This window comes from Aptenodytes forsteri, unplaced genomic scaffold, assembly GCF_000699145.1.
Source record: "Aptenodytes forsteri isolate BGI_AS27 unplaced genomic scaffold, ASM69914v1 Scaffold307, whole genome shotgun sequence".
Classification (NCBI taxonomy): Eukaryota; Metazoa; Chordata; class Aves; order Sphenisciformes; family Spheniscidae; genus Aptenodytes; species Aptenodytes forsteri.
In genome coordinates this window covers 1,642,663-1,653,832 of record NW_008795303.1, presented here as the reverse complement: position 1 = coordinate 1,653,832, position 11,170 = coordinate 1,642,663, and the positions used below count along the sequence as shown (strand labels likewise).

The window sequence follows — 11,170 nt, the reverse complement described above, 5'->3', positions numbered from 1 at the left end:
ATTATTATTATTATTATTATTATTTCAAGTATTAAACTGTTCTTATCCCAACCCACCAGTTTTCTTACTTTTGCTCTTCCGATTCTCTCCCCATCCCACTGGAGGCTGGGGAGGAGGGTGAGCAACTGGCTGTGTGGTGCCAACTGGGGTTAAACCACAACACGCTCTTTCTGCAATTTTGCGATAGCTTTCAGTTTAATAATCTCTTCTTTTAAAGGTGAGCAAAGCAGAAGGTATTTTACTCCAAGTAAAGAATGCACTGGATGAGGGAGCTGTGGAGGTGGCACTACAAGAGATGATGATGGAATTCTATCAAGTTATACATCACAAAACTGAAATAGACTATAAAGTTTCCAAAAAGCTGTTATCTAGAAAACAGGACCTGTGTCAGGTAACTTTTCCAGATTGCTAATAAGCCCTGATCTGCACTGTGCTACACCAGTTTTGAACGTACTCACTAGATAAATTGACAGGATACTTTGCACAGCTAGTCACAGGCTGTCAGTTTAGAAAAATAATTTATTGGAATCTTATGAATAGAGTAACGCTTATGGGGGGAATTCAGTGTTTTGAACAGGAGGACCAGTTGCTGTCCAGATGGTGACAGGAGTTTCCATTGCAATCATTGTTGTGATGACATCTTCAGCTGGATGAAATGAGAATCATGGAACTGTTGCTATCATCCAGCTGACCCTAGCAACTACTCCAGCATATACATAATCAGTTTCTATTGATTATCTTAAATGATATACAAAATATATCTAAGCCATTTTAACTATATGCAAAGACTGTTCTGTGTACCCTTTCCTTTCCTGCATATGCAGGAACAGTTTCTAGAGACTATTTAAAATTACCAATCTATGTACAGCTTCGTCTGTTCCTACTTCTACAGCACAAACTGCTTGGGGGAGTTCCCTGGACTGCCTGGATTGTTAGTGCAAGAAGTTAGTCAGCACATCTAAACAGATAACATCTTTCAGTTGGTTTAAGCACAGCTGGCCTGCCTAGGGGAATCTCCAAGGATCTTTCCCATAGCTCCCCCTCAGCTCCTGTGTTACTTAGTTCCTTAATTTTTAAGCTGGCTAGGAGTTCAGTCAATTGGGAGTTCAGTTACTCTGCTGCAAGCCAGTCCATTGTCTCATCTTTGCAGAAACTAGCTGGGAAATTCTCAGCCTGCCAGGGGGATTGCCAACAAGGTGTGCTGAGTGCCCACACAGATGCAGCGCTTGCACGCAGCAGCAAGGGCTGGCTGCTTCGTAAGGGCAGGCGGATGGGGTGGGGGTGAAAGTGAGCAAGGCCAGGGCACTTACACCACTGGCAGCGGCTCTAGTCCCATGGTACCCAAATAGGAAGAGCAGAGCAGGTGACAGTGACTGCTGGTGATAGTAGCCAGGGTCAGTCCAGATTGCCTCCCCATTATGGCTTGTCTGGCAGGTCCAAGGTCAAACCGGGAACTCGAGTCCACAGGATCTGTGTCAGAATCAGGGAGGTGGGAGGCTGGATGCAGGCATATCGGCAACATAGCTCAGTCGAGAGACCAAAGGCAAGAGCCTAAGCTCAAAGGCATGTCTTGACCAGGGGCAGGAATCTGCTGAGTCTTCTCACAGGTCTCTTTCAAGGCTCCACAGCTGCACTGTCAAAGCTGGCCCTGAGCCCAAGCAGCCGGGCCCTCTGGAGAGGCAAGAGGCAGTCAGAGCTCTGACAGCTACTTCACTCTTCTAACTATAGAGCAAACTCAGATTTCCTCCTTTTATTGCGATTATAATGTAAATTCCATAGATTCTGCCAGAGATGCCTCTTTGTTTTGGCAAAGGATAACCAGAAGTCAGTCTTCTGTAACTTACAAAATATAAAGGGGGAGAGGTAAAGGGAACGAGGCTCCTTACTGTTCTAAAAGAACAAATGTTAATAGTGCCTTTAACCTTGGAAATCTTTTGATAATTAAAACCTTTTCACATTTCTGATATCAAAAAATTACTATGTCTCAAAGGTTTCCCATGGCTTAGTGAAGTGTAGCATTACAATCTTTTCAAAGTTAGATGTCCTTCTTTCTCCTGATCTGAGAAAATTACATAGGTACCTTGTGCTACTACCCTAGCTGGATAGTGGCCTCGGGGACAAAATGACAGATTCTAACAGGTAAGAATTGCTTCATAAGCAAAATCAAAATGGTAACCAAGCACAAATACTGTTTTGTGGAGCTGTTACGAGCAGGCTCCATCCAAAGCTTGGTTTGGAGTTGTACAGAAGCACTTTAACACTGTTTTTCATATACCTTGTTCTTCTGAATTGTTTTCACAGGATTCTACAGCTGTTTGCTCTTGTTCCAAACTGTATCTAACAAGTGGAAATGTTCTTTTGAGTATTTCATTTCATTGTTACTACACTGTAACTTTATATGTCTGGTTTGCATGTTTCCTTAATTAAAATGTAACAAGTATTCATAAATTTCTGTCTGTATTTTCTAGCTAATCAGAGACATGCTTAATATACGTGAAACAAATATGTCATACCCAAACCCATCATCTTTGGCCAAATACCGGGCTCTGAGGTGCAAGATTGAAGCTGTTGACTCAACGAGTTATGAATTTCTCAGTGTTGAACAACAAATGTTAAAAAACAATTACAAGTGAGTGTTTAATAGTTACGCAATGATTCCAGTAAAATTCAAGGCATAGTGCACAAAATCCTCTAAAGAGGACTGAATTACCAGGTTCTGTTACTGTGCAGCGTTGATTGTGCTAATGGGATTGCAGAGCTGGCATATTTACCATAACCTATACTAGAACAAAATGGAAGTAAATTAAAAAAAACCTGAAAATTATAATATTGTCAATAAATATTGAGAGAATCTGAATCTTTTGTGTAATTACAAGGACAGGACAAGAATCTTGGTGACAGCTCTGTCCTGTAGCTACTGTAGGTAAAATGCATAAATCTTGCTGGAGGTGGGATTGCAACCCAAGTTTTCCTCCTCTCAAGTGTATTTCTTAATTGGGAAGTCCTTCTTAATTGGGAATTACTACCTCCAGATAGCCTGAACTGTGATGCTAAGATATTTGTAGTTCAGCCAAGACAGTGAGGTCTCTGAGTATTCTCAGTAAAATAATTTTTAGCACAAGATAAATTTGCTGGCAATAATTTATATACTTACAGACTCTGAGCTGCACAGAGTTAGATGGGGTTTTGTATGTCACATCTTTGAATTTAGATCCCAAAATGTCAAATAAGATAATTTCATATGACTTTAAGCATGAAAACACATTTTCAATTTCTCCCTAAAAGTCTAAATAGGTCTTGAACTTAGTCATTAAGTTTTTTATGTCTCTGGCGATTGTTCTCTTATGCTATTTTTTTCTTTAATAATTGCCACCCAAATTGCTAACAAAAAAAAAAAAAGTTGAACGTTACTTTGAGATTTAGAATAAGAGGTTATCTTTTAGCAGCGTATTGATCTTAAATGCACTTTCTAAGTCATGAGATCTCAAAGATCATTTCAAATTTCTTGCAGTGACTGTCCAGTGAGAATTTTACAAGTGTATAGGGTTGGCAGAATAACTGAAACAGCAGAATTTCTGAGCAGTCTTGGAAACATTCGATCCTTATTCCATGCATCGTCTGTGCGCAACTTCATGGGAATTCTTTCCAGGTAAAAATTTACATTCCCTTTTTTGTGGCACTGAATTGGGCTTAACTACATTCTTAAATATATTTTGACTTTTTTTTTTTATGAAGCTCTTTTGCATTATATTTAACCTGATTTTTACTGTTAACATTTATATGAACATACATATACTTCTACAGATCTCTGGAAGGAAAATCAATCTTTTGTAATGATAAATTTAATTATTTTCCAGGTAGATTAGACTTAAGATACAGTTACTTGGATATGATGGTGAGGAGTGTGGTTTAAATCCAGATGAAAGATGACAAAATGGAGAGAGTAGGAGAGTAATGGCTGTGTGGAAAATTTGTTCTGTTTTAGGAAAGAATTGCATTGACAATGTCCTCCTTCCACTTCTATACATTATTTCCCCACAACTACTTTATTTGACATATTTTTAGATTATCATAATTTCCTGGAATAACAGAATATCTAGTTCTATGACTGAATACCATGGATTCACTCAGGCATGGTAATAATGCTAAAATAATATAACCTCTAGTAGCCTGACATATTTAAATCCTCATCATAGCATCTCTGCAGTGAATACCAACCACTGAAAATTTAAGGATATTTTAAAAAAACATATCTGATACATAACACCATCAGAATGAAAGTACCTCAAAAGTCATATTAGCATTCTGTTTTCCTCATACTGCAGATTTTAATTGTAAGTTACAAAACTGTTGAACTTATTTAAATATCACACATTCTTTATATACAAAATGTTTTCTGTGGGCATCAATCGGTAGTAAATCAAATGTCTCATAAACAGTGTAAGGATGGTATCTCCACACTTAATAGGTTTGCAAATCAAACATTGGAAAAGTTTCCAAGCATCCATTCACCAGCATTCTACCTTTAAAACTCATACTTTCTTTTTCTTAGCTACAAAAATTTCATACAGATTTTTGAAATTGAATACAGCACTGTTGCTAGAAATGTAGAACTACTCATCTAATAACCAAAAAATTATTTTGAATGTTTGGCAATTAATCTGGAAAATGCAATGTTTTTCTGCTAAGTGAAGAAAAGCTAAGTCTTTATTGCTTATGTAATCAGTGTCTTGGTGATTAATATGACTTTGGGATTTTTTTTTTTATGAATAGACTTTATTTTCCTTGCGTGTCTATGGATGGTTTCTGTAAAGTGTATTTTGTTTTAATCCTCCATGGCTCGTAATTGCACCATGTGTATGAGCCCACATGCTATATGCAAAAGTATTTTGTGCTTTATTCATTGTGTGACCTTCTTTTTCTCTAGAGGACTCCTAATGCCAAAAGTGGTTGTTGAAGATCACGGCCTGGAAAGAACTGATGTTGGGAATCTGGGCAGTGGCATTTACTTCAGTGATTCTGTTAGGTCTGAATAACAATATCTTTGTTCTTTGTGTATTCTTTTTACTTTTCAAATTAAGTAGATAAGTTTAACACTTTTAAGGTAATTTAATTATAAAGTTTATTCCTATCCATCTGTTCAGAAGTACTTGTGTATCCTTAAACTCCTGTGATGTTTACATTAACAAAAATTTTAATAAAATGTGTATGATCTTTCTTTACATATAGTGCAAGTATTAAGTATTCTTCACCCAGTGAAATGGATGGAACCCGTCTCCTGGCAGTTTGTGACGTGGCGCTGGGATCCTGCTTAGATTTGTATGAACGAGATTATTCGTTAAGTAATGCACCATCAGGTTATGACAGTGTGCATGGAGTCCGTAAAACAGCAGACATCTCTTCAGATTTTGAGGTACTGATCCTACAGTATGGGGCACTTGAAAAGGCACCAAATTTTGGGGTTTTTATACCACTGATAGATAACAGAATGAATGTAACGTGCGTTTCAGTTCAGACACTAAATCACTAGACAGTAATGCGTAAAATCACTTTTGTCTGTCTTGTAGCCTGTAAAGTGCGTATAAAACTTCTAAGCCTCTAAATTGCTATTTGTAAAGAATTCTTGCAAGAAAACAATACTTAAAAGAAAGATGTAAATATTATATTATATCATAACTAAATCATCATATAAATATCTGGTCTGTGATACTTAAATTGTTATTTGGAAAGAATATTCTACTTTGTATGGAATAAGAAATCATTACTATGGAAGGTTCATTGTTTTGTAAATTAATCCAGCTGATAAAAATCCGTCCTTATAGGTTGGTACTCTAAGGCAGGGATGATAGCTACAGTTGCTCTCTAGATATCCACCAGTTTTTTACTTTTTTTGTTCTTAGTTATTTTGGACAGTTGCAGTTGCTCTCTAGATATCCACCAGTTTTTTACTTTTTTTAGTTATTTTGAGGAATGATTGTGCTTTATGGGGAAGAGGAAGTATAAGGAGTGTGGAGATACAAAGTAGTTCTTAGTTATTTTGAGGAATGATTGTGCTTTATGGGGAAGAGGAAGTATAAGGAGTGTGGAGAATACAAAGTAAGAAGATAAGAGATGCAAGTGGTAGTGATACAGAGAGATTAGGGGAGTGAAAATAAAAGCTGTCAGATTCTTACTATTTTTCAAAAATGATGTGTCATTTAGGTTCACCTCTTAATCAATTTGCATTGTTTTAGATATTATCTACAACTTTGTTTTTATTGTAAAATACCTTTCTTTGTTTCTACCAGGATGATGAATTTGTTGTGTATAAAACCTGTCAGGTTAAAATTAGATATGTTGTTAAGTTTTGCCTTGCTGAAGATCAAATAAAAACATTTCAGCCTGTGATTGGCATGGAACTGGAGCAAGATAACAGTGAGCCAAAGTCGCAATGTCATTTACAGCATGAGAGTAAGAAGTGTTTTCTGTTTATATATTGACTTGCTTCCAGAGTTTCCTAAATACTTCTCAGAACCCATTTTAGAGTATTTGTATGAAGATAACATAATAAAAAATAATTTGTAGTTTATTTGCAGATGTTACCGAACTAGTGATTACCATGTGGCATCTGTGTAGCATCTGTTTAACGGATTTCCTATAGGCATAATTACCAACAGCAGTTGCAACTCTTCCTGTCACAGTGTGTTTCAAGAGAAGCACAGGAAGCACTTTTGCATAAATCATCAGATGGTCTTTAAATAATTCAAATGCAAGGTTCTAAACAAAGACCTTGTAAGACCTTAAAGAACTATCATGAACTCATGATCCCTTAGACAGACGGCAATACAGCTCAGCAACACAAGTATTCATAACAGAAACTGAGTGTTACTTTTGTGTTGTGAATTGCATAAACAAACATGGGCCGTTGATATAGGATTAGATGCAATCATCTTTCCCAAATGTATATTTCAAAAAATATCTTTTTAATCTTTCGTAAACTCTTTGTTTAGGCTATGCATTACCAAATGCAAATCTTTCGAATCCTGTAAAAACTGGTCTTCAGGACAGATTGGGAAATCTTGTCCCTCTGGAAGGTGTTTATATCAAGGCAAGGATAATAGACTTTGTAGCACAGGTAGAGTATGCTATTTATTGTCCTTTTCTGTAACTCAGCCCTGAAAAATTAATCTATTTGTTAAATAGTGTTTTAGTCAAAATGCTGTTTAGTGTTTAGTTAATTGAAAAAAAAAAAAAAGGGCAATTCAATCTCTAAATGAAGGAAAGTCCTGAAACTGAGCGGAAACAGTTTTTGTTCTTAGAGATGTATAGTCAAACAAATGCCAAAAGCTCTTTGGACGGTGAAAGGCTTGGCTTTATTTTTAAGTCTGTTTTCTGCCTATGTGTAATCAAGTCACCATTGTAGAGAAACTTTCTGCAGTAGTGTACGCATGCTGTTCCCTTTAAAAGACTTTTTTGGCCATCTGTTTGCCAGCTGAATTACAAACCAGTGAGAAATACCTAGGATGATTAAAGGTTTATGGAAATGACTTGGTTATATAAATAACTTGACTTTGGTTAGACAACCTAAATTAGCTGTCACAAGTAAAATATCAATCAATGCAAAAAAGATCTTGCTATTCTAACCTGAAAATTAGCTAATAAAAGTTAGCTAAGCAGGCAAATAAGGGCCCACCTTGTTTTTTAGTACATATGCCCTAAGAACACATTCTGTCAAGTCACAGGTCTTTTCCAATCCTGGGGCATAAGTCCACAATCTCCTCCCCCTTCAACTGCATCCTGCCTGAAGCAGTTGATCATGCTAAAGCTATGGTTTTACTGAGTTCTGTCACGTGTGTCTCTCCACAAGAATCTATATTCAGGGGTTTCCAGTGTAGCTTCATAAAAGTAAATAATGGTTTTTATATGTTGTTGCTAAAGCCTTAAAAAAGAAAGCAGGGGAAAACAGGAGAGAAAAGGATTTGAAAGAATTGTCTGCAAATGAGCCTGTGCTTAAACTGTTGTGACACTCACAACTGTTGTCTGATCAGTCTGATTCCTTTGAACAACTGTTCTTCTCATGAGGGATTGATGGGGAGGTTTTTTGTTTGTTTTTCATTTTGTTTTGGTTTCGTTTTTGTCTGGTTTCCTATGGAATGAATTGCATCCAGTGGCATCTGTTCTATGACCCAGTCCATCAAAGCAGAAAACAGCCTATAAGGCTGAGGTACAGAGCATAAACCAGAAATGATCAGATGGCAAGGGACAGTAAGAATGGCAGCAAAGGGGAATAAGGAATTGCTAGAGTTTTGACACACAGGAAGTAAACAGAAGAGCAAATGTGACAAGAAAGTCAGATGCAGTCTGCCACCTCAGAGACAGAAATTCTGTCATTAGAAGATGGATACTACACATAGAGAAGTAACAGGCTTTTCCAAATGTCCCTTTTAGTATATCGTAAAAATAGACCGATTTTTTGTGGAGGTTTATTCTTCCTTCTTTTTTAGTCCTTACTGGACTTTAAACTATTATAGACATGTTGCAGTGGTGACTTCTTTTGTAGGCAGTAGCTTGACAGCTCCAGCTCTGACAGTATATCAGATAACCTTTAGAAGGTCATGGTTTAGTCATGTTCTGGAAGAGATGTGATTAATGATTTAGAGATTAAATGTTCTACAGCTCCTTGCATGTTTCTGGAGATACCTATCTGTTATTGTAACATCCCATTGTAAGGAATGTTATACCTTCATTTCTAAGGTAGAAATAGAAGTTCCAGTTGTGGCATGCCTATTGACGTTTTGTGGTGCAAAGCAGTTATGCTGTTACACTTAAAGTATTGATGTTTTAATCACATTTTAACATTACAGTTATGCAAAAAATATTCATTTCAGGTAGTAATGTTTCAGACCTACACCAATCAAAACAGTAAACCAATTGAAGCTAAATATGTCTTTCCTTTGGATGATAAAGCTGCTGTTTGTGGATTTGAAGCTTTTATCAATGGAAAACATGTCATTGGAGAGGTAAAATGTTATTGTACTTTGCCTTTGATGTAGCTCCTTCAATCTCAAGATCTGAAAGCACTTAATTAGTAATGAAGATGTGCAACACTAATTTTGGTTTCTTTCATGTCCTTTGTTGTTACCACTTGACTGGATTTCAAGGTAGTCATGTTATTTAAGAGAATATTGGTTAAGTTTTCTGTCTATAGAGATGAAATGACTTATTTTGGAACAGTCTTTCATAGGTTAAAGAAAAGAAACAAGCACATAGGGAATATCGGAAAGCTATCAGTCAGGGTGATGGAGCTTATCTAATGGACCAGGATGCACCGGTATGTTGAATATCGTGGTTTAGTACCTACTTGAAAATTTTGCAGTTGTCCAATTCTTTGCTGAATCGTGTCTTTGTTAGGAAACTCCTTTTTACTCCTTTTTATTTTGACCAGACATTTGATAATTTTTAAAAACAACTATTGTTTCTTTAAATATGTGCTATGGCTTCAGTAAAACAGCTATTTGTCTTTCAGGTGGTTTTCTTTTTTTTTTTTTGGTAAAAGATTGATTTATTCAGTTACTATTGATCAGTTTTTGCCAGAAATTAAGGAATTACTGAAAGTTTGACATTTCATATCATAGTCCCATTTTTCCTTACACTTTATCAAAACCAAATAGTAGTTTCTGTGTTAGCATTTGGTTTCAGTGTGCCTAAACACCAGTTAAATTATTGTTTTGGAAAACATAGGCTTTAATGATGTCACTAAAGCTAGTTTGTGGTTTTTGTGTTTTTGGGGTTTTTTAGGATATTTTTGTAATAAGTGTTGGAAACTTACCTCCAAATTCTACAGTTGTGATCAAAATCACCTATATCACTGAACTGAGTTTTCAGCATGGTTGCATCACCTTTCATATGCCTGCTTCTGTGTCACCATGGCAACAGGATAAAGCCTTAAATGAAAATACGCAGGTTTGTTAAAATACAATCTTAAAACAGCATCTCTTGTTTTAAAGCAAAAGTTCTGTGCCTAGGGGATTGTAGTTATACAAGAGGCTTCAGTAAGTTTATGATTGTTTTCATTTCTTCTCTTTTGTTAGAAGATAATTGTTTGTAACCATTCTTGTCATAAAGCAATGTGAACACAAACTTAGGAATGCTGTGATTGGTAGAAAGCCTCTAACTATCTCTGAGGATGTATTTGCTCCTGCAGGACATAGAAAGTGGACTTGAATTGGTATATTAGATCTCTTATTTTTAGTTATCTGCTGTTTCTGTGCTGCTGTTCCTCCTTTGGCTTGCAAACACATTGTATTATCTCCATCATGAAACAGCAGCTGAGCATCTGCTGAACACTGCTATTACCCTTCTATGCGTCAGGGACAAGGTTGCCCATTTGTTTCTTTGGATGCCCTTGATGGCTCCTGAATTCTCCAAGTGGGAGGGGAGGTCAGCTCTGTGTTTAAATGCTGGCAAAGAACCAGAGATGGTCCTTGTGGTCCTAGTCCCTGTGAGATACTCTATACCATATAGCGCTATTGTATGTCTGACCGTTCAACAATCGTCTTCTACTCCATAGCTGTATTATACTGAGTTCTGAAGTTCACTGTGTCATTGGGAGAGAAACATGCACACGTTCATCTGAATTTTAGCTACTATGATGCTCAGATTACAAAGCTATATGATTAAATGAAGTAAAGAGGCTTCCATGCAATCCCAACTTAGTGATATAATAAGAGAAAGATGCTCCAGGGTGATAAAAGTGGCAGGTATTACATACACTGAAGAGGCAGATGAAATATTGAAGAGGTAAACAAACTATTCTATAAGCAGCTGGGAGAAGTCTCACGATCGCTAGCCCTTGTTCTCATGGGGGACTTCAACTTACCAGATGTCTGCTGGAAATACAATACAGCGGAGAGAAAACAGTCTAGGAGGTTCCTGGAGTGTGTGGAAGACAACTTCCTGACACAGTTGGTGAGTGAGACAACTAGGGAAGGTGCCCTGCTAGACCTGTTGTTTACGAACAGAGAAGGACTTGTGGGTGATGCGATGGTTGGAGGCCGTCTTGGGCATAGCAATCACAAAATGATAGTTTTTGATTCTTGGAGAAGTAAGGAGGGGGGGTCAGCAGAAGTGCCACCTTGGACTTCCAGAGGGCAGACTTTGGCCTGTTTAGGAGCCTGGTTGACAGAGTCCC

General features: G+C 37.0%; 1 protein-coding gene across 1 annotated transcript in view; it reads left to right on the top strand.

The window, feature by feature from the left end:
- Window positions 1–11,170, top strand: part of PARP4 (poly(ADP-ribose) polymerase family member 4) — a 61,249-nt gene that overhangs the window by 19,551 nt on the left and 30,528 nt on the right. Inside the window, exons 10-19 of the mRNA XM_019472093.1 lie at window positions 218–391; window positions 2,469–2,629; window positions 3,512–3,649; window positions 4,928–5,026; window positions 5,230–5,413; window positions 6,288–6,450; window positions 6,990–7,114; window positions 8,868–8,999; window positions 9,224–9,310; window positions 9,778–9,942. Of these exons, the coding sequence (XP_019327638.1) occupies window positions 218–391; window positions 2,469–2,629; window positions 3,512–3,649; window positions 4,928–5,026; window positions 5,230–5,413; window positions 6,288–6,450; window positions 6,990–7,114; window positions 8,868–8,999; window positions 9,224–9,310; window positions 9,778–9,942 (1,428 nt within the window). The remainder of the gene's footprint in view (window positions 1–217; window positions 392–2,468; window positions 2,630–3,511; window positions 3,650–4,927; window positions 5,027–5,229; window positions 5,414–6,287; window positions 6,451–6,989; window positions 7,115–8,867; window positions 9,000–9,223; window positions 9,311–9,777; window positions 9,943–11,170) is intronic.